Source organism: Parus major, chromosome 23 (assembly GCF_001522545.3).
Source record: "Parus major isolate Abel chromosome 23, Parus_major1.1, whole genome shotgun sequence".
Classification (NCBI taxonomy): domain Eukaryota; kingdom Metazoa; phylum Chordata; class Aves; order Passeriformes; family Paridae; genus Parus; species Parus major.
Window position 1 is genome coordinate 6,599,031 of NC_031791.1, and position 21,826 is coordinate 6,620,856.

At 55.0% G+C, this 21,826-nt stretch overlaps 2 protein-coding genes and 1 non-coding gene across 10 annotated transcripts; 2 read left to right on the plus strand and 1 right to left on the minus strand.

Annotated features, from left to right (window-relative positions):
- Window positions 1-316: 316 nt before the first annotated feature.
- Window positions 317-445, plus strand: LOC117245474. The gene has a single exon (XR_004500193.1). It is a non-coding gene; the product is annotated as a U11 spliceosomal RNA (small nuclear RNA).
- LOC107214190 (discoidin, CUB and LCCL domain-containing protein 1-like) lies at window positions 399-10,963 on the minus strand. Of its 6 annotated transcripts, none has more exons than XM_015649329.3 (16): window positions 10,586-10,951; window positions 8,034-8,138; window positions 7,419-7,640; window positions 5,118-5,255; window positions 4,640-4,691; window positions 4,391-4,463; window positions 4,091-4,224; window positions 3,908-3,945; window positions 3,595-3,789; window positions 2,778-2,899; window positions 2,525-2,693; window positions 2,311-2,403; window positions 2,031-2,121; window positions 1,801-1,838; window positions 1,518-1,634; window positions 399-1,067 (listed from the first exon to the last, which is right to left on the minus strand). In XM_015649329.3, exons 1-16 carry the CDS (start codon window positions 10,929-10,931, stop codon window positions 679-681), a joined length of 2,322 nt encoding a protein of 773 aa, XP_015504815.1. In that variant the 5' UTR covers window positions 10,932-10,951; the 3' UTR covers window positions 399-678. The 6 variants fall into 6 exon arrangements, 5 of the variants coding, with proteins under 5 accessions (XP_015504815.1, XP_033375421.1, XP_015504818.1 ...); XM_033519530.1 differs by lacking the exon at window positions 10,586-10,951 and adding an exon at window positions 10,332-10,499; XM_015649332.1 differs by lacking the exons at window positions 8,034-8,138; window positions 10,586-10,951 and adding an exon at window positions 10,332-10,499.
- GMEB1 (glucocorticoid modulatory element binding protein 1) lies at window positions 10,948-21,673 on the plus strand. 3 transcript variants are annotated; one of them, XM_033519541.1, is made up of 10 exons: window positions 10,948-11,015; window positions 12,314-12,474; window positions 13,377-13,489; window positions 14,450-14,574; window positions 15,378-15,481; window positions 15,901-16,055; window positions 17,152-17,280; window positions 17,972-18,109; window positions 19,176-19,298; window positions 20,380-21,673. In XM_033519541.1, exons 2-10 carry the CDS (start codon window positions 12,347-12,349, stop codon window positions 21,084-21,086), a joined length of 1,722 nt encoding a protein of 573 aa, XP_033375432.1. In that variant the 5' UTR covers window positions 10,948-11,015; window positions 12,314-12,346; the 3' UTR covers window positions 21,087-21,673. The 3 variants fall into 3 exon arrangements, with proteins under 3 accessions (XP_033375432.1, XP_015504819.1, XP_033375433.1); XM_015649333.1 differs by having other exon boundaries at window positions 13,407-13,489; XM_033519542.1 differs by lacking the exons at window positions 10,948-11,015; window positions 12,314-12,474 and having other exon boundaries at window positions 13,406-13,489; window positions 14,361-15,481.
- Window positions 21,674-21,826: the final 153 nt, after the last annotated feature.

Genomic DNA, 21,826 nt, shown 5'->3' on the forward strand with positions numbered 1-21,826 from the left:
AGCGAGTCTGCCTGCGCGCGCATGCGTGCCATGGCCCTCTCGCCAAAGGCGCTCCTCCTCTCCGCGCTGCCTCAGGGAAGAAGCATGCCCAGCATGCCCCGCGCGATTTGCATAACCCCGGCCGGCTAAAAAGCGGGGAAAACGGCAATTTTGAGGGAAAATCTGCAGAAATGGCCAGGAGAAATAAGATCTGGATGAGGAAGGATAAAAGAACAGACGCACCAGACATCGCATATGGTAGCCTCGGCGTTCCTCGCCCTATCCTAGCCAGTCCACCGGCGCTTTCCCAAGGTGGGTAGGGCGGGGGAGTGGCTCTAAAAAGGGCTTCTGCCGTGCGTGGCACGGGGGGGCCGCGTGCCACCCCCGCGGAATCGACATCAAGAGATTTCGGAAGCACAATTTTTGTGGGCGAGGGCTGCTGGTAACCGCTCGTTCCGGCACCCCGGCATCGGTAAAGAGCAGAACACGGCTGAGTTAAGAGTGCGCCTGTTCTCTAAGGGGGCGGGCTTTGAGTCCACAGCGGCGGGAAATGCGGGGGGCGCTGCATTCCACAGTTGTCTTTCGATATGTGATATATTTACATAGGGTTATTTTAACAAAGCCCCGTGCTACCGCGGGGAAGGTCCTCCTTTACATGCCTTCCCCCACACCCGATATCATGCTGCTGTGTTCCCCTTCTCATAAGGCTTCATGGTATACGTGTGCGAGGGGACAGTGCCCAGGCCATGCACAGGACCCCTCAGAACAGGGGCTGCCAGCCTGCTCCACCCCAGCTGGCAGCTCTCCGGGCCGCAGGGCAGGTGTCTGGTACTGCACCAGGGAGCACCCGGCAGGCCCTGCGATGCTGCAGGTGCTGCGGTGCATCCCAATGGGCTCCGGCTCACTAAACGGCATGGCGTACTCAGGCTCCGGTGGCAGCGGCTCCGCGTACTCATGGTGCTTTCCTGGGATGTCATAGTGGCTCAGGACCAGCGGCAGAGTGTAGCCTTCTTCCAGGAGTGGCTTGAAGGTGCAGGGACCTGTCTGACTGCTGGGGCTCACCTGCACCAGGTCTGGCTCAGCGTACTCTGAAACAGGGAGGTTGCTGTGTCAGGAGGGTCATGGTGCTGTGGCAGAGATGGGTGAGGTGGGTTGAAAAACTGAGCGTGTTTGGACTTTCAGGGATAGGAAAACTGCCAAACCCACCCAGGGCAGAGCACCTACCCATGGAGACCCCACATTCCTCTGCCACACCACAGAGAGGAGCCCTTGCTGTCCCCAGCAATTTTCCAGTGGCAATAACTGTCATCAAGGTGGGCTTCTACTACTAAATAATGTGTGGTGATTTTACAAGAAATTATAATAATTAATAATAATAATAATTAAATGGGCACGTCTAATTTATCAGGGCCTCCCTGTTGCACAGGACCATGATGCAGGGAAGGGGTCAGAACAGAATAGGGAGGGAGGTGCAAACGGGAAGATTTGGCCCCAGCTCTGGGCTGAGGGACCAGTTCATACCCTGATGTCCCTGTTACCTGGTAAATGGGTCTGGCTGAGGTCCCCTGGTGTGGGGGCCATGGGGAAGGAGGACAGGCTAGTGGCTGGCAGGCTCTGCAGGGAGCAAACCTGGCTCGACTCCAGCTTGGGGTACCCTGGGGAGGGAGAGGAAACCCTCGGTTGTCACAGGCTGTCACCTGGACGTGCATGTGCCCCTGGGGGGTGGGACAATTCCGAGCTTGGCAGCAGCACCAGATAAACCAGCTGCACCCCACGGCACACAGATCCCCGATTTTGGGGAGGAGTTGTGGACCCTTTTACCTTTTGTGATCCCACAGTTCAGCTCCGCTGCTGACTTCCTGCCAAGGGGAGAGGCAAGATGGGGCAAGAAGTCCCAGCTACCCTGTGCCCACCACCCCCCATCTCCTCACACCCGTTGCATAAGCAGCTGCACCTCTTGGGATCTGGTGAGCAGCTGGATGAAGCTGCTGCAATTTGGGGAGGTGATGCTGAGTCCCCCAGGGCAAAGTAGGGGACAAGATAGGACCAACCTCTTCTTGTAGCAGAGGAAAGCCAGGAGCAGGAGGCAGGAGCAGAGGAGCACAAAGCCACCAATGAGCAGCATTGCCAACAATGTGGAGCCTGGGGAGGGAGGGTGGTATCAGCCCCCTGGGTCCCCATCCCACCTCTTTGCACCCATGCATGCCAGGAGCCCACTTGGGGTCACTAGAGGAAAATCAATGTGTTCCCACAGGGGGATGAAGCCCCAGTGGCACCTGAAACACCAAAAGACAATGCTGCACCCCAAGGACAGCCCCCCATGGCACCCACCTGCCTTCTCTGGGTCCAGAGCGATGCCAGAGATGGGGGTGCAGCTGGCTGGGCGGCTGGTGGGTTCAAGGACCTCCTTGGAGACACTGGGCACTATGGGGCAGAGCAGCAATGGGGGCTGTGATTGTGGGACCACCACTGTGTGCACAGGGAGGTGAAAGTCCCAGGAAGATGTTCTGGACATGGGAGTCTGAGCTCCTGTGGAGGGGCTTACCGTTGGGACGGGGTGCACGGACCCGTGCCAGCTGGCAGCCCAACAGGGCCACCTTCAGGGCCACACTCTGATGCCAGCTCTGTGGTGTGACACGGATGTAGCGGGCAACAATGGGGGGGATAAAGGCATTGGAGACCTCCCCCTGGCTGTCAGCATTTCCTTCAAACACCTACCGGAGAGGGTGAAGATACACCAATGGCCATATATCCATGGGCAGGGAGTCTCAGCCCTGTGATGTTCTCCCCATGCCCACCTTGTCCTCCTGGCCACTACTGCCTCTGTAGGGTCTCCAGTTCTTCCTGTCGCGGCTAGAGGAGACATGGTAGGACGTCACGTAGTAGTTGTGCTGCTCAGAGGAGCCCTTTGTGATGATGCCTATGAATGCAGGAGGGGGGTCCCTGCTGTCAGTCAGGGGTTGTGAGGCTGGGGAAGGGCAGCCCTCTACCCCACTGCCTTCTTCTCCCAGCTGGAATAATCCCTATCTCTGGGATACTCAAGACCCAGCCGGGAAAGGACTAGGAGGGCAGGACATGTCAACTGGCAGAGGGGGATCTTTCTGACCCTGGGAGGAGTTTTGGGTGGCAGATTCCAGTGTAGGATGCTCTGGCCTGCCCCCAGGAACCAATAACCTCCAGCCCTGGCTGCCAGCCCTGCATTTCTCCCTCCTCCGGCCTCCGGCCAGACAATGTCCCTATTTTCATTGCTGTGGTTGCCAGCTGCTGGTGCACAAAGCCCCTGCTTTTAGCAGGCTCAGGCCGGACAAAAGATGCTTACTGGCACCAGATACAAGAGCATTAACTTGTTCATCCCAGAAGTGACTGCAGATGAGGGGGGCAAAGGGACAAAAGGAGGACAGGAGCAGCTGGGGGGGCTCATGCTCCCTGAATCCCAGTTTGTACCAGTAAAACCACGGCACAATGAACTACAGTGCATCCTGGGAGTTATGGGGGTGCAACTGCCCTGGCCAGTTTTGTGGGGATCAGTGACCCTGGCACAGTGGGAGGACAGTGATCAGGGTGGCATGGGGGGACACAGGCAGCTGTTGTCCCCCTCTGATTGCCACCTCTCACCTGTGACATTCCTTCGGGTCCCCAGATCCAGCTCCAGCCAGGCAGCCTTGGCACCGGGTTCGGCTGCCCAGGAGTGGCCAGTGGTGCTGAGTGCTGCCCGTTCGGCCACCCAGGCTCGATCCTGGCCCAGCATGTCCACCTCGTGCCACCAGGATGAGGCATTGAAGGCGACTATCTCCAGGACATCATCACAGGCTGGGGACAGGAGACAGCAGACTGGGAACCCAAAAACTCCAACCGGGCACATGGGGGTGGCACCATGTCTGACAGCTAAAATCATGCCTTAATTTCAGGGGAAATAGGAAAAAAATACCTTTGTGGAATACGAGTCGCTTCTCGGAGAGAGATCCCCTGTGTGGAAGAACGCAGGGGGAGCATCAGATGTGGTGAACAAACCCTGGGGTCTCTGAAACTGAGGGGTGGCAGTTTCCCAGTGTCAGCACAGGTGAGTCCTGCAGCTCCATGTGGGGTGCAGCCCCAACCACTCCTCACCCACCTTTTGGAGCGGAGCCCGTTGGCAAAGGCTGACTCATAGAGCGTGATCCCCTTCTCCCGGGACAGGGTGACCTGCCCTCCCAGCTCATCTGCAATCACCCCAGCGTGCACGGCTGCCTTGCACAGCACCGATGTCTGCAGGGAGTGGGGAGTAAGGGCAGCCCCCCAGAGTTGGCGCAAGCACCCCGTGGGGCACCCAAAGGCCACACTCATCACCTCTGGGTTGCTGGGGGTGACAAGCAGTGGCCACACATGCTGTGGGGACCATCCCTGGCAGGTGCACCATGGTGGTCACACTTACGTCCCGGTAGCCCTGGCTCGGGTTGCCCCAGATGTCCCCATGGATGTCCTTGCAGCCTGCAGGGCAGTACACACTGAAACACATGGTAAGGGGTAGGTGAGGGCTCCCTTCCATCCAAACCCCCTTTGCATACCCACTCTGCTCCCCATCCTACCAGAGGTGTACTTCAGGAGAGGGACAGGGATGAAACCAGGGCTGATTGGGACCACTGCGGCAGAAGCCACCAAAATGGGACCATTCCCCACTCACCTGATGTGCTCCTGGGTGTAGTGGGTGCCTCGAACCAGGCAGGAGACCAAGTCTGCAAGGAAGGGACACCCCAGGGTGAGGGTCCTGCCTGCCCCACAGCACACACCCACTTATGCCCCAGGGCATCCCATTCCCCTTCCCAACCGAATTCTGCTCCTCATCTGGGTTCTGCCCTTCATGCTCCCATGACTGGAGGGGCAGGAAGGGATGGCTCCCTGCAGCCATTGGCCCCATAATCTATGGTGCCTCTGGCACTGCCTGATATTGGGGTGCCACCTGACTTGAGGGTTCAAGGTTCTCAAAGGGGTCCCAGCTGGCTGTATGGCCTGGGGGCTCCCATGGAGAACATGGATGTTCAGGGAGCTCAGGGCAATGGGAGCTCATCCTGGGGTCAGCAAGGAGTTCCCTTCATGCCCCTGCATGGGCCAGGACACATCCCAGGGGTGTCTCTGTGTCCCAGAGGATGCTGCTCCCATACCTGGGTGCTGCGAGGTGGCATAGGACAGGAGGATGCCTCGTCCCGAGCGGTGGCTGGTGGTGTTGAACAGGACGGTCACAGTGCTGGAGTTTGTCACCAGGAGTGGAGCAGAAGGGATGGAGTTCCTACAGTAGGGCCCTGCCAGCAGGGATGGCACCATGGAGAGGATTTGGCATCCCTGGGGACGCACTTGGGCACCTGGACTCCTGGACTTCACCTCCCCTAGCTTAGTCCTTGCCAAGGCCAGGGGGCTCAGGCATTTGGACTCTGCTCAGGGTGGTCCCAGAGTTGTTTCACATCCAGGGTGGCCCATCCTCAAGGTAGTCTGAGCACCAGGGTGCTGAAGGGTGGTCCCATGCAGCGAGGCCCCATGCCAGGCTGGTCCCATCCTGAGAATGGTCCCATGTTCCAGGATGGTCCTATACCCAAGGTGGCCCCATGCCAGGGCAACTTCATGACAGGGTGGTCCCAGCCCCACGGTGGTGCCATTGCCCTCACTGGGCACCTGCCACCACGTCCCCCACTGCAGAGACTGGTATATGCAGCATTACCCCACAGGACCCCAAAATAGGAGCTGTGTCCTTGTCTCCTCCCATGTCCCCTTTCACAGGTGCTGCTGAAGCTGCTTCCTAAACTGCCTCCTCCCCCCATTTAACCCACATTAATTTGCAATTCCATCTCCCTGATTAAAACTTCAGCTTAGCAGGCAGGCAGATTCCTTAGGGACATCTCTTCTGTCCCAGCTAGGGACAGAAGGTGGATCCAATCCCTGAACTGCCACCACCCCCTGTCCCCCACATCACTCTGCTCTGTATCATGCCCACCACTGGGACCTCTGGGTACCCAGAAATGTATTGAGAAAATGCCCCTGTCGTTCTGGGGACAGGGAACTGTGTCCCTGTGTTCCCTTGGGGCTGCCAGTGACACCTCCCCCTGTGCCTCAGTTTCCCTACCCTGACCCACACCCTCATCCTGCCTGGGTCATAATGAACCAGGAAACATGGGACACGTGCATGCGGAGATGTCACGTAAGTGACAGAACTGAAGTTTACACAACATGCGGATGAGATGCAGAGGACCCACATGAAGATTTCCCTTCCACCTGTTGCCAGATGCCAGCACTGCCCTGGGTCAGTGGTGCCACCTCTGTATGGATCTCGGTGATACCCTGGGAGCTGGGAATCCCTTGGCTGCCATCCCCATGGGGACCCTGCCTGCCACACCCCAACAGAGTCAGGCCAGGGGCCGGACACCGGCTCTGAGTCAGCAGGACGGAACCCACAGCCTCCGCCTGCTCCAGCCGCTTCCTGAAAAACATCTGGGACTTCTCAAGGACCAGCTTCAGCTACGGGAGAGGGAGTGTAACCCAAGCTCTGTGTCATGCTGGCATAGCCCTGAGGCACCCAAAGGGGCTGCAGGTGCCTAGCCACCTCCCCCAGGCCCCCAAGAGCATAGTCCCCCCCTCCCTTCCCACATTCCTGTGTCTCAGCCTGGAGCCAGGATGTCTCTTAGCTCAGGGACAATGACGTCCCTGAAGCCACAGCAGAGGGGATGGGACCTTGCATGATGTCACCCTTCTGGGGACCAGCCCAGGAAGGGTGAAAGCCCTGAAGAACAGGGAAAACTCCCAGTCTCATGATCCAAGATGGCTCCTTTCCATCCCACATTTCCCATCGCATCTCCTGTCCAGTCCCTGCCCCTCACCAGGGCTGCTCCTCCATCCCACCCCATCACTTGATGCTTTTCCCCACACCAAGATGCTTTCCTCAGCTCTTGTCATGTTCCCAGTGCTGCCAAATCCCTCCAAGACCATTAAATCTGCCTGGGAAATTCCTGGGAAGCATTTGGGCAGCAGCTGGATTGACAAATTAATTATTCAGTGGCTGCATCTGGTCCCAGCTGGGCAGTTCCCCACCCAAGCTTGGCAATAATCATCTCCTTGGGTACCCACCTCCTCAGATATATCCCCATTTGCAAATATTAGTCTCCTTTGACATCCTCCATCCATCCCCTCCATTTGGTTACCTCCACTCCTCAGGTATCCCCACCCTTGGATGTTTCTCTTCTTTGGATAACCCACTCATCAGATACTGGGTACCCCTCATCCTCCAATATTCCCCTCCTTGGATATCCCCTCCTCAAATACCCCCTTCCTTGGATACTACCCCAGTTGGTTACCCCCCTCCTTAGATATCCTCCCTCCCCATGATGAAATCAGCTGAACCCCTGGATTTTCCTGCTATTCTACCTATACACAACATTGTATCACCCCTGCCTCAGTTCTCCCAGGACCCCCCTTACCATAGTCAGTGCCAGTCTGGGTGTCAGTGAGCAGCAAGGAGCTGTGGGCACAGTGCTCCGAGGGCTCCAGATCCACATCCCCGAATGCCAGGAGCAGGGAGGTGCCCGCAGGGGCTTGGAGCCGCCAGCAGCACATGGTATGGTTGGGATATGTGCCCGGGTAGTTCTTGGAGCTCAGGGTGCCACTGTGGGGTGTCAGCAGTGTGTGGCCACAGCCATTTCCTGCAGAGACACCGGGGAGAGGGCTCAGACAGGCTGTTCCCTGCCTCAGTTTCCCCTCCCCCAGTAAGACCCCCCCAGAACAACCTCATGGCACCTGCAGACTCTTCAAATGTTTTCCTCATCCAAAGCATCATTTTCTGGTGGCTTTTCTGGATGCCATTGGTACTGGGAACTGTCCACAGCAGGATCCAGGGATGAAGCTACCATAATTTCCCCCACAGCCACCCAGCACACCCCTCTACCTTCAGCTCCTCTACATCTCCCAGTCCAGGAGAACCCCAATTTGGAGGGATATAAAAGGATTCAGGGAGAGAATATTGCCACTCCATGGCGCTGTACAGCACTGGGCAGCCCCCAGGACCCTCTGACTGCAGCCTTGACCTTGAGAATAACCTTGGGCAGCTGCATCCTCATTGCCTCCTTCCCAGGGTGATGCCAAACACCGCCACAAAAGGGGCTTTTCTCTGGGCTCACTGCCTCTGGGCATAAGGGAATATCCTGGAAATAAGCAGAAAGCACCTGGCGTTGAGACTTGGCTGGAATTTCTGGGCAGGATTGGGGTGCAGGGAAAGGGGGTAAGCAGCACTCAGCCCCACTGTGTGGGCCGGGTGTTTGTAGGAGTCCAGTGCTCAACACCTCCTCTCCACATCCCCCAAAAGCTGTTGTTCCTGCCAAGCATCATCCTGGCACAGCCAGACAGAAAAGAGATGGGTGGGCATAGATTTGCCCAGCCTTGGCTCCCCTCACTGTCGCTGGGAGACAACACAAAGTGCTAGAAAGGGAAAACCCTGCAGGGATAAAAAAAGAGGGGCTGGAGGTGAAAGCTGCCAGCACCCCCACAGAGCCCCCTCCTCCCCAGCCTGTGGGAAGGGCTGGCATCCAAACTGGGGGCTTATGCTGTGGGACTGGGAGAAATCACCAACTTTATCCCCTTCTGGGCAGCATTAGAGCAGAGCTGGAAAGGATCAGGCCCTCCAAGAGTAGGGGCTGGGGGGGGGGGGGGGGCAGTGGGGACCCCAGGGCTGCCAGGACAATAGCTCCCAGAAGGAGTGCTCTGGTTGGGGAGAGAAATTTGGGGTATTTAGGGGGAGTTTCTAGCACAGAAATTTGAAGCCATTGGGATCTACATGGAAAACCCTCTATGGCCAGGACAGCTGGACACATGAGACCAACTGTGGGGGTCTTGGATGGATCCTCCCCAGCTCCATATCCACAGTGATGGTACAGAGGAGCTGTGAGGACCCATTCCGGGAAAAACCCAACCAAGGAAAGGAAATCTTTGTTAAAAACATCATAGTGTCACCAGTGCGTGCCGGGAGGGAATGCCAGAGATAAACTGAGAACTACAGACACTCCTGGGAATTTGACTCCAAAGATGCTGCCAAGGGGCCAGGAATAGCCAAGACAGAGCCACAGAGGACTTGCCCCCCAGCCATGGAAACTTTACTCCTCTCCCAAAAAATGCAAAAACTGGATTTCTGGTGGGTGAGGGTGAATTCATGGTCAGACCCCGCTGGGGTCATTCCTGCCAGGGATTTGTTTGTTTTCTTAAAGGATGCAATAAAGACACAACAGGGCGATGCTCTGATAAAAGCTTGTCGTGCTGCCAGCCCCGGAAAGCTCCCCCACGTCCACCAGTGGGTTTGGGATCCGGTGGAAACCCGTTGCATGATGTGCCCCAAATCACACTTGGGGGGCGTAGCGGGATTCTGCCTCCAGTGATCCCAGCCTGTCCCCGTGCCTCAGTTTCCCCTCGAGGAGAATAATGCTTTGGATGCTCTGTCGTTTCCTCGCTCTTGGATGAATGAGGGACGAGGGAAACACGAACTTTGGGATCACGTTTGGGTGAATATTCCCTCAGGGTCGTCCTGGACCCCTCGGCTACAAATCCCCCCAGGAGCGACGCTGCCGGGCTCCGCGGCATCCCCGGGATGGAGCCCACTGCCCGGCTCTCCCGGTTCTGCATATAAACACCAGCGATCCTCTTAACCCGTGGATTAGGGGTTCCCTGGGAAAACCCTGCAGGCGCGATGGAGACGAACGCGGGACCCTTGGGAACCCCGGGGTACTCGCCACCGGAGGCAGGGACAGAGAGAGCTCTAAGGGCTGCGGGGAAAATGGGGGGTGCAGGACCGGCGTGATGCGAGGGTGGTGGGGACAGGGACAGAGCTCGTCCCGTCCGGTACCGGAGCAGAGAGAAACTGGGGACTCCGTCCTGGACCAGTACCAGGACAGACGGACGGCGAGGACCCCATCCCGTCTGGTACCCGAACAGAGGGATGGAGGGGATCCCGTTTCGGATCGGTACCGGAGCAAAGAGATGGCAGGGACCCTGTCCCGGATCGGTAACGGGACAGAGGAATGGCAGAGATCCTGTTCCGGAAAGGAAGCGGAGCAGGCGAACCACGACGATCCTGTCCCGGTGTGATCCGGTCTGGACACAGCGGGGAACCGTTCCCGGTAGCCCATCCTGGTTCGATCCCATTCCAGACACAGCGAAGAGCCCCTCCCGGCCAGTCCTGGGGCAGAGGCGAGCCCGTCCGGCCCCCCTTCCCAGTTCCCATCCCGCACCAAGTTCCAGTCCCATCCTGGCGAGGGAAGCAGAAGCTCCGGGCTGGTGGGAGTGCGGCTCCTAGTGCCGCGTCCCGGTGTGGGATGTCCCGCCGCCAGTGCTCCGCAATCAGCACTCACCGTCCTGTGCGCCGGCTGAGCGCAGCCCCAGAGGGCCGAGCAGGAGGCAGCGGCGGACCAGGACCAGCGCCAGCGCCCCCGAGGTCGCCCCGCTGCCCACCCGCATCATCATCACCATCACCACCATCATCATCATCATCATCCTCCGCCGCCGCTGCCCCGGCCCCGCCGCGGCTCCGCAGCGATGTCGCCCCGCCCCCGCCCCCCTCCGCATTGCCGCGCCCATTGGTTGTCGCCGTCCGACCCCGCATCACCATTGGTCTGCCTCGTTGTCAGTCGATCGGCCCGCGCGGCGGGGGCAGTGTGGAATTCGGCGGGCCGGCCTTGGGAGGTCCCGGTGGTCCGGCCGGGACTGGCTTGGGGCGGGAGATACCCGGTAGCGCGTTCCACGACTCGCTTCTGAGACCAGGGGGGAGCGAACCCTCCCGTGACACCCCCACCAGCAACTCGTGTCCTGGGCTGGCGAGTGAGGCCACGAAGGCAATACTGCCGGCGGCCACCAGGGAGCAGCACAGCGCCGCGTGCTTCACCGGTCGGCCCCTTTAAGGCAGGCGGTGGCCGGAAGTGCTGGCGGCCGAGGCCGCGGCGGGCACTGCGCATGCGTTGCTGCTGCCCGGCCCACCTTCCCCCCCCATCCCCCCGTTCCCCCGTCCCACAGCCCCCGGTCTCGGCCGCTCGCCGACGGTAAGGCCCAGCCGGCGCCGCGCTACGGGGGCCGGGAGGGACCATGCGCCGCGAAGGGGCGGGGCGGGAGGGGGCCTGGCCCCGCCGAGAGGGGAGGGAGGGGTCGCCGCCGTACGTGCCGGCGCCGCTGCCGCGAGGGCGGACGACGCGCGCGCGCCGCTCGGGGGGGGGGGATAGCGGGGGGGTAGCCAGCGCCGTGGGGAGGGGGGGAGAGGCCACGCCCCCTCCCCCGGGCGGGCCACGCCCCTTCGCCGCCGTGCGCGCCGCGGGGTGGCCGCGCGGATCCCAGCTCACGTGACCTCTCGACCCCAGCTCGGCGGAGGCGGCGGCCCTCGGACCGCAGCCCGGAGACCCCGTGGGGGCCGGGGGGTTCCCCTGTGCAGCCCCCTCCTCCTCACTTAAGGCCTCGGCGCGATCGCCCCCGCGATTTGTCCGTGTCATATTGACCCCCCCCCTGCGCCAGATATCCTGGGGAAGCCCCGCCGTCTCTCGCGGGGTCCCGGGTGGGTCTGTCTTTACCCTCAGAGCGGGATGTGGTGCAGGGACCCGCGGAAGTCCCACGCCTGGAGCCGGGTGGGCGCGTGGCCCCTGTGCCAGCGGCTCCCCTGGTTTGTCCTGGTGTATCCCGACCAGGGCCCCAGTCACCCGCCAGGAGATCCTGTTATGAAAAGAAGCTGTGGCTGCCCCATCCCTGGAAGTGTCCAAGGCCAGGCTGCATGGGGCTTGGAGCAGCCTGGTCCAGTGGAAAGTGTCCCTGCCTATGGCCGGGGGTACGACGAGATGAGCTTTCAGGATCCTTCTCACCTGAACCATGGCACAATTCTGAGATTGGCTTTCCCAGCAGCTGGTAGACCCCAGGCTTGCAGGGATGACCTCCAGGCCCACACTATAGCAAAACCACCCTCTATGCCTTGTGCACAACCATAGGCACATCCCCTGGGAGTGCAGCTTCTCCAAGACCCTTGTCATGTCCTCCTGCGGTAGCATCACACCTTGACACCAGCTTCTACTGGGAAGGATCATCCACAGGCATGCTCCTGGTAGTGAGGTATCAGCACATGCTAGGGTGGACCAGAGCATCCCACAAGGGTGGCTGGAAGCACTGCTGGCCAGGACCAGCAGGAGAAGCTTTGTGTTGGAAACACGTTCTTGCCAAAAGCCGTCCATGTGGGTTTGTTCCTTGGTGCCAGGTTGGGGGGCTCAGAGCTGGAGAGAGCTGCCGGCTCAGGAAGTTATGAGTGGGATGACACTGGTGGGATCTGCCTCTGGGATCTGTTCCGAGCTCTCATGATCCACAGGGAGGAGAAAACCTCGCTGGGCTCATGTGAGAGATGGCGAATGCCGAGGTGAGCGTCCCTGTGGGTGATGTGGTGGTTGTACCAAGTGACGGGAATGAAGGGGAGAACCCGGAGGATACCAAAACCCAAGTGATCTTGCAGCTCCAGCCAGTGCAGCAAGGGTGAGTAGGATGGTACTGGTGTGACTGGGGGGTGCGAGGTGGGATGGGAGGGAGCCCTATGGGCTTTTGTGGTGTAGGGACAGAGTGTCACTGTGTTTTCCAAGTCTGCGTTGGTTTTGTGCCACGCAGGGGAGAGAGAAAATACAACAGATTAAATCTTTTTGTGTGTGTGGCTGTCACGGGGCCACCAAGGGCTGAAATTCTCCTGCGAAGCTGTGTTGATGCAGTGCTCCCTGGTCGTGGGGGCAGTGTCCCAGTCCTTCTCTTCCTTCTCCAGTCCCAGGGTTGGTTTTTGTCACAGTGCAGCTGCTGGATGCAGTGGTGTGTGTGTTCAGACCTTCAGGTGCCTCTGTGCCAGCTCTCCCCTAAAATAATTCTCTTCTAAAATAAAGTGGGGCTGGGATGTGGAGGGGACTTTGTAGCTCCCTCGCAGCTGCTACAGAGAGTAGCTTCATCTTCACTCTGGATCAATCAGGATGGAAAAAAAATGCTCTAGTTTGATATTTGCAGGGCAGGGTGGCTGTGGGCCTGACAGTTACCTCTCTTTGTGGTCACCTGTGCTGGGTTGTCACACAGGGCTAGAATGGAAATCCTGGGACACATGGCTCTGCTTTCTGCTGTTGAGGGTGACAGAAAGCAGACGAAAAGGCAGAGGGAAGCCTGCAGAGCTGCCTCAGTGACGTTGGCAGAGTGTGGGGTGGGATGACAGCACTGGGAATGCCTCTGCATGTGTCAGCCCTTGGGATTGCTAGTGTTTTGTTTTATTAGTGTTCGCAGAAAATTCCAGGTAATTGAAACTGTATCAGACAAAATTAATGTCCCTTGAGGACTGGCCAAAAGAAGTTTACTGATTTTTTTTTTAACCCTGTGCTGTGAATTCTAATTTCCCGTGATTTATATAGTTTGTTTATGGATGGCCGCTTTCACCACAGGATTTACCAAGAGGGCTCCGAGGCCAGCACCGCTGTGGTGGCTGTGGAAACGCACACCATCCACAAGCTGGAAGAAGGGATTGGTGAGTTCCCACTTGGCATGGATGAATCCCCTCCTGTGCAGGGCTGGTGTCTCCAATTTGCTGGGCTTCCTTCTGGCTCTGCCCCTGCAGATGCTGATTCCATAATATCCATGATATGCATGGATATGGGTACAGGGGCTGGGCATATTCTGGAATAAGAATCTGCTGTTACTGCTTGGTCTCGAAGTAACAGAAGCAACATCCTGGCTCTCCTGCAATGAATGATAAGTGCTTCCATGGGGTCCAGGGGAGCGAGGATGTCACCCTAGTCCTGGTGTGCAGACACTGGCAGCAGGAATGATAGTGATGAGGTGGGTGGCTGAAGCATCAGGCTCTGGTTGTGAGGTCTTTGCTGAACCAACTGTCCGATGGTCTGGATTGGATGTTCATAAGAACCGAGCAGGTTGGCTCCAAATGTTCTCTGCCATCCTGAGCAGTGTGGGGGAAAAGGATCCTGTCACCAGGTGCTATCACTAGATCTTGACTAGAGTTCTGCTTCCTGTGTGGGTATGAGTCTTTTGGCAGGATTAGCAGAAACTCTGCACATGAAGAGAATATCTTATCAGTAAATATCTGATATTGTTGCTAAAGAGATACCAGAGCTGCAAGAATCGGAGAGATAGCTGTGCTTCAAACTTTAAACCATTTTGTTGCCACTTAGATTGTTCTCATTTACACCTCCCCCCTTAGAGATGTGTTGGATTTCTGATTTCATGTTTCCTTATAGATGAGCTTCATTTGGAGCATTGTTATACCAGAAAAGCAGATGCCAGTTGCTGTTAGAGTTAATCTGAACTAATTCTGAGAAGATGAAGAGAGGACTGATCCTGAATTGGGATCTGCCCTTTTTTTTTTGGTTTCCCAAGTGCAGGTCTCACAACCTATGAGCTTCCAGCTCCTGCCTTGTAGGATTGGAGCCTCTTGGGTGGAAAGTTTCATTTTGAGCTGTTCCTCCCTCAGACCCCAGCACCCTTGAAACGAGTGAGGAAATCGAGATTGCCTATCCCATCACCTGTGGGGAGAGCAAAGCCATCCTTCTCTGGAAGAAGTTTGTCTGTCCAGGAATTAATGTCAAGTGTGTGAAGGTAAGGGAGAAACTCACAGTGGATTCCTCTGATTCCTCCTCTGCTCTTCAGCTGTGCTATTGGCCTCCACAGGAATTCCTGGGAAGTTTTTGTGTTTCATCCTGAGTCCTTTGATTGTTGGTGCTAAAGTTGTTTTTTGATGGGGAGAAGCATGGAAAGAGTGTATTAAGGAGGGAAGGATATTACCCACTTTGTATTTCAGTTGTGTTGGCCCTTGAGGAGGGACTGAAGGCAGGCAGGAGATGTGTGTTGACATCTGGCAGAGCTTTGCCTCCTCGCTTTTCCTTGGTGTCCTGGTACTCCACTCCTGTCACTTCCCTGGCAAGCAGGTTGCATTGAGAAGGGAAATCTCGGTCTTACCTTTTCCCACCTGGGAGCATAGCAGTGTGACAGCAAAGCCCCTTGTGCTTCTGCCCCTCAGCAGGAACTACTCAAGTCACTGGAGTAGGGCAGAACTGATGTGTCAGCTGGATGCTGCTGGGCCATTTGATGTAACAGAAACTTCCTGTAATGATCTCCAGAATGACTATACGTGTTCATAGGAGATGATTTGGTTCCTATGAAGCCTTCAGGGCTGTTCTTGGTTAGGGCTGTGAATGCCTATGGCTGGCAGGGCATCTCTACAGACATGCTTCCTGGAGCTGTGAGCATTGCTGTGCCCAGGCGATCAAAGCTGGGGGGATCTGAGAAGCAGCTCCACTCTGGGTGGAAGCTGGAGCTCAGGTGAGCTGTGTTGGATGTCCCAATCCTCCCAAGTGATATTATTACCCTGTTTGTTGAGCCTTTGCTTGTCTTGTTGCCAGTTCAATGACCAACTGATTAGCCCAAAGCACTTTGTTCACCTGGCTGGGAAGTCTACCCTGAAGGACTGGAAGAGAGCCATTCGCCTTGGAGGAATCATGCTAAGGTATTTGACCCTGTCCTGCTTCAGGGCTCCACCCCTGCAGCTGCAGGACCCCCAGCAGGCATTTTGTCTGCTTTGCAGTCCCCAGGAGGCCTCTTGGAGGCCCACAGTACCTGGCCAGCAGCCTGTAGAGATCCTGACCCCATGATGTGAGAGTCAGGATCCCTCACCCTGGATAGAAGTGTCATCGCCTGGGGAACCTGGGGTGGAACGGGACTGAAACTCTGTATATGTAGCTGGGGATCACTTGTGTTTGCCATTTGTAAGCCTTGCAGGAGATTTTTTGGGTGCAGAGTGGGCAAGAAGGGGATCTCCCTTTCTCTTTGCTTCCCATGGCAATAGCATTCCCAGGTGGAATACTCCCTTTTGTGTCTAGGCTGAGATTTGAGCTTAGCCTTATTCTGTCCCCACTCCCTGCACAGGAAGATGATGGATTCAGGGCAGATTGACTTCTACCAACATGACAAAGTTTGCACCAACACCTGTCGAAGCACCAAGTTCGATCTCCTGATCAGCAGTGCAAGAGCACCAGTGCCAGGGCAGCAGAGCGTGGTGCAGACTCCAGCCTCAGCTGATGGTATGAAACCAGTTACCAGTGCCATGGGAACTTTCCTCTGATGCTCCTCTCCCTCCTACACAAGCTTTACACCTTCTCCCTGGGCACATCAGGGAAGTCGCACCAGGAGATTGCTCTAGCTTCTGGGAAGGAAAATGCTTCTCATGTCTGTTTGGAGAAGTCTTGGCAGCATCTGTCAGGGAGCTCTGCTCTGTGGGACTGGGAAGGCTGGAAAACTGCTGGCATCAAGCAGTTGCTTTCCAGAGAGGCAGCTTTCATAGCCAGAAGGATTGAGAGCCTTGCAGGGATCAAACACCTGTGAGACCTCGCACAGCATTTTCTGATAAATTTTCCATTTTGGAGTCTGTTTTAAAGGCATGAGTTGGTCTCAGGAGTGAATTTAGAAATGTTGTCCTCCTTCAGAACATCCATGTACAGGATGTGGTGGGTGGATGTGATTTGATTGTCATTCCAACTGCAAGTTCTCAGTGATCCTGTGCTCCAGAGTAGAAACTGATCTCTTTGCTGAGGTTAAGGGAGAAGACTATTCCCAACTGTACCGTATCATTAAGCTGGATGGGTTACATTTCTCTGAGCCCCTGGGTGGATGACACAGCAGAGTTGTCCTTAGGGTAAGGAGAATCTCTTGGAAAGCGCCGTAGCCAACTTACAGTGGCTGCATGTTGGTTTAATCCCAAATTGGATCCAGAAACGTAAAATTGCATCAGATCAGTTTCTCTTCTGTAAACCAGCTGAGACCCCAGATCCATTTCGTGGGGGATTAGGGGTGCAGAGCTTCCTGTGAATGATACAAGGGGAGAAGGGTGGCTGGGCTGAGCCTTATTTGTTCCCTTCTTTATTCTGATCCCTTTCTGCTCCCTTGAGCCAGGACTCCACTGTGCAAGGCACATGGTTTTCCCTTCAGAAGTCCCAGTGCTTTTCACAGTCACAGTTACAATGAGAAGCAGCAATATTTGCTTTTTAACTGCTTTGGTTGAAAGAAGCCAAGCACAAACCTGGCCCAAAGAGTGAAAGAGAGCCTGGGGAGAGCTGAGGGTTTGGGAAACAAAGCAGGGATTCAGGCTGTCAGACGGAGCTGATGGAGGCTTTCTGGCAGGGAGCATCACCCAGATAGCACTGTCGGAGGAGAGTATGGATGAGGGGATTGAGTGGAACTCGGCTCTGACAGCTGCTGTCACCATGGCCACTGAGGAAGGCATGAAAAAGGACACGGATGAGATCTCAGGTAAGTTCAGGCTGCTTGTTGGGTGTTTTCTTCCCCTCTCCTCCCCTGTTACATTTTGGAAACCCAGATCTTGCAAATAAGAAAATTTTGGGCAATGACAGAGTTGTCCCCCAGCCCCTTGGATTTCCAGCATTACCCAGGCATCTAGGCTTTCTACAAATGGAGCTCCTCACCACTGTAGGACTTCGGCCCTGGCCTCATGGCTGATGGATGATCCCTCAGATCAGATGTTACTGGTTACAGTGTGGAGCTTTTCTGTTTTATTCCAAGGATGTGAAACACATCTGCCAGCCTGGAGGCAGGCTGGAACCTGAGAGCAGAGTCGTGTTTGTTCCCCGTCAACTCTCTGCTCTGTCTCACTCTGGCCTTGCATTCCCTTGTTGTATCAGTATGGAAGTTGAGCTAGAATTTCCTCAAATAATGGTTTTAAGCTCTGCACCTTGCAAAAATGTGAAATGTTTCCTTAGAAGTCATGGACTTGCCTAAAAACCTGTTCCTGATTTGCTGCCTGAGTCCATTTGGCTTGATTTTGGGTTGGTTATTTTTTTACACATGTCCTGTCCACCCCAGTAGCCAAATTACCTTGCAAAGGTAGTCACCTTGAAAAGATACACTTGCCTGAGAAGTTTAAGGTGGGAAAAATGCCAAATTCTTGCACATGTTGACTTCTTTTCCTCCTCTTTCGTGCCAGAGGACACACTGATGTTCTGGAAAGGAATAGCTGATGTGGGGCTGATGGAAGAGGTGGTGTGCAACATCCAGAAGGAGATAGAAGAAGTCCTAAGAGGTGTGCAGCAGCGGTTGGGTCAGTCTCCCTTCCAGATAACAGGTAGGTTGTGAGGAAGAAACCTCAAAATGACAGTTGCGGGCAAAAAGAAAACAAAGAACTGTGCTAAGGGTCCATTCCACCATGTGAAGCTGGTGAGTCAGGATGGGGAGCGAGTTCCCACTCATTTAGCTGAGTTGTGGGAGCACAGTCTGTGTTCTCAGCCTGCCCAGCTGTGAAGTACCTTTGCTTCAAAGCACAAGGACACAACATTCCATGCTGCTCCCTGAGCAAAGTGACCCTGGCAGCTTGCTGGGAACATCAGATGACTGCCCACAGCTCCCAGCCCTCATGGAAGCTTTCCCAGAGTCACTTACACTGGAGTTACTCAAACACTTCCCTGTCACATTGCAGGCTTAAACAGGTCCTGCCCCCTCACTTTTCATTCTGCTTTCATTGGTGCCAGAAAACCTGTTCTGGGGGCTGAACCAGAAATAATTACCTGGGTTAAAAATAATTCCCCTCCCCTTTTTAGGGTTATTTTTAACTTGGATCAGGCTCCCTAATCTGGTTTGACACATGCCCCTGTGAACACCTCTTGTGTTCATGCTCTTCCTGAAAGAATATCCATGTAGCCACAAACTTCATTTTACCCAGAGTAATTTTTTTTTTTTTTAAATTTTCTAATTTAACTTTGGACTGGCACATCTTTGAGTCTGGTAGGTGTCAGGTTTTGGGAACTGTGAGTGATTGAAGTCAGTGGATTATAACAGACATTTTGTACAGCTTTCAGTGGAGCTTGGCACGTTAATGACACTGTCAGCAGCATGGGGTGATGATTTGTAGGTGGAGAGCTCGTTTGTATTTCTGTGATTACAAATTGCACTTTAATTTGCAGAAGCTAGGAGGAGCTGCTTGAGTGCCACAACTCTGTTCAATTTGTTTTATCATGTGAATGGAATTATTTAATCCAGTGATGTCAGAAGATTGAGGGAGTTTGGTTTCCCTTTTTCAGCTAGCTCTTGTGAAAGAACAGAGAGAGTTTTAAAGAGCAGTAGAAAAATTTTGGTGAAACAGGAGGATCTTTTGAGTGCCCAAGTTGTAATATCCCTATGCCCTTTCCTTGGAGATGCTGCAGTCCTGAACAACGTTGCCCATACATTTGGCTTAATGGACACAGTCAAGAAGGTACTGGACAACAGGAAAAACCAGACAGAGCAAGGAGAGGAGCAGTTTCTTTACACACTGGCAGGTAAAGTGCCTACTAACGGTTCACATCCTGCTGCTACTCTTGGGAATGGACATGACTTTCCTTCCACACAACCCCAATGAATTAGGGTTAGTGTTCAGTATAGGCTGCTCCAAAACAAGTGCATCCCAATCCAACCCTAACCCTTTTCTGTCCTAGGGCTTGCATAGAATTTCCTCTCTCCCCAGCCTCACAGAGAGCAGTTACTTGGGACATTGGACAGCCCAAAGTCTGTGCCCTTTGCTGCAGCTGGGGTGCTGTGGGCATGTGTCCAATTTTCCTCAGGATTTCAGGGATAGAACCCGCCAGCTCAGTGCTGTGCCATGGTCACCTGAGCCATGGACAGTGTTGTGCTGTACCCAAACTAATAAGCTTCTCTGAGTATAGGGTGCTGAGCTTCTCCTTGTCTTGGCTATCAGGGCTATCTGCTTGTCTTGTGGTGCTATTGGACATTCTGCTCACTTCCCCTGAGGTGAAGCCACTGACTGACCTGGGATCCCCAGAACTGCTCACTGGATGTGCCTTCCTCCTCACCATGTCCTGTAGGATCTGTTGTTATCTGAGATGTCCTAGTCCCCTACTGCCCTGGATAAATTAGGTCATTGTGCTACTTCTGGCACCCAATGTTCCCACTGACAAGGGTTGAGGGGAATGTTTCATTCACCCAGGCATCCTGCTGGCTGTCCCCAGTGTAGGTGCTTGGCTCCTGGGGAGGTGACCCAGCCAAGCTCAAGAAGCAATTCCAACTGCTGGGGCGGTTTATCCACTCTCCCTTGCAGGTGGGTTTAGCTTTGTGGGGAGCAGAAATGTCCATCTCCTTGTCAGTAGCAGTTGCCAACAAGTATGGAATATTACCTGTGTCTTCCCCAGGTGCTGGCAGCTGGAACATTGACCAGGTTTATGTGGGTGGCAGGAGAACCTACCCTTTTCCTTTGGTGCCATTTGATCTCAAGGGAGAAGCCAAGATCAGGCTCACTGGGTGGTTGGGTGACCTCCTGTCACAAACCTGGGAATGATGGTTCTGGAGCCCCAGGAGCTCCTACTTAACCTGGTGTGATGTGTTGCTCAACCATTACCTTTGCAGACCTGGAGCGGCGGCTGGAAGAACAGAAGAAACTTGCCAGAGACCAGAAGGCCAAGTCCCAAACCATCCAGAATGTGGTGCTGATGCCCATGAGCGCCCCCAAGCCTCCCAAGAGACCCCGTCTGCAGCGCCCAGCCTCTGCCACCATCCTCAGCCCCTCCACCCCCATCCAGCAGCCTCAGTTCACTGTCATCTCCCCCATTGCCATCGCACCTGTTGGACAACAGTTCTCTGTGGGCAACATCCCAGTGGCAACCCTCAACCAAGGCTCCAGCCCGGTGACTGTTCATACCTTGCCGTCTGGCTCCCAGCTCTTTCGATATGCCACTGTGGTTTCATCCTCCAAGACCAATTCTTCGGACACCGTCACCCTGCACCCGTCCTCCAGCCTGGCACTGCTGAGCTCAGCAGCCATGCAGGACAGTGGGGCCCTGGCCAATGTGGCAGCCATGGTCAATCCCGTGGAACTGGTGGCCATGGAGTCTGGCATCACTTCCACCATCCAAGCTGTGGAAGGCACCTCGGACGATGGCCAGACCATCATAGAGATCGACCCAGCACCAGATCCTGAGGCGGACACCGATGAATCAGAGGGCAAAGCTGTGATCCTGGAGACAGAGCTGAGGACTGAGGAGAAGGTGGTGGGAGATGTGGAAGACCATCAGCACCAGGTCCATAATGTGGAGATTGTGGTCTTGGAAGACTAGTGGGGAAGGCACGCATCAGTTAGGGGAAGAGTTGGGAATTTGTTTTATTTCAGGCTTTTTTGTTAAGCATCTTTTCCAGTCACCCCATTTGTTACCATGGATATTTTCATTGTACTGTATATATATATATGTATATATACATATATATATGTGTGTGTATGTGTAAAATGTTGTTTTTTAAAACAAAGCTGACAATACACGTGAGACATCGACAAGGCTCTGTCTCCGTGGAGCACTGAACAACACCACCTGTGGCAGGGTCAAGGAGAGACTGGATCTTTGCTGGACAACCCAACCCGGAGGATATAGCCATGCCTCGGTGCTTCTGCTCCAGGGCTGCCCTGGCCCAGAGACTTTATTTGAGAGATAATAACGCTGTTATTATTGTGTGTGGATGTGGCTATGAAAAGGGGTGACAGATTTGGGGTGGAACAGGTACCTCATTTGTATTTTTATTTTCCCCCGGGAAGGGAATTCTGTCAGACCCTTCACTGTCACCTCAAATGGGATTTTCTATTATTTTTCTTGCTTTGGGGAGGCCAGCAGTACAATGAATTTACTGTCTGTGTTCTTCTCCTCCACACAAACTGTTTTTATATCTATTTTTTGTATTTGTTTGCTCTCTCCCTTCCCTTGTCCAGGTTTCTCAGCTGCAAAGCCCTGGGACCTTTTCTCAGGGTCCCTGTATCCCTATCCCTCCTCTTCCCATCGCACTTTTCCCATATCCCTTTCCCTGCCTG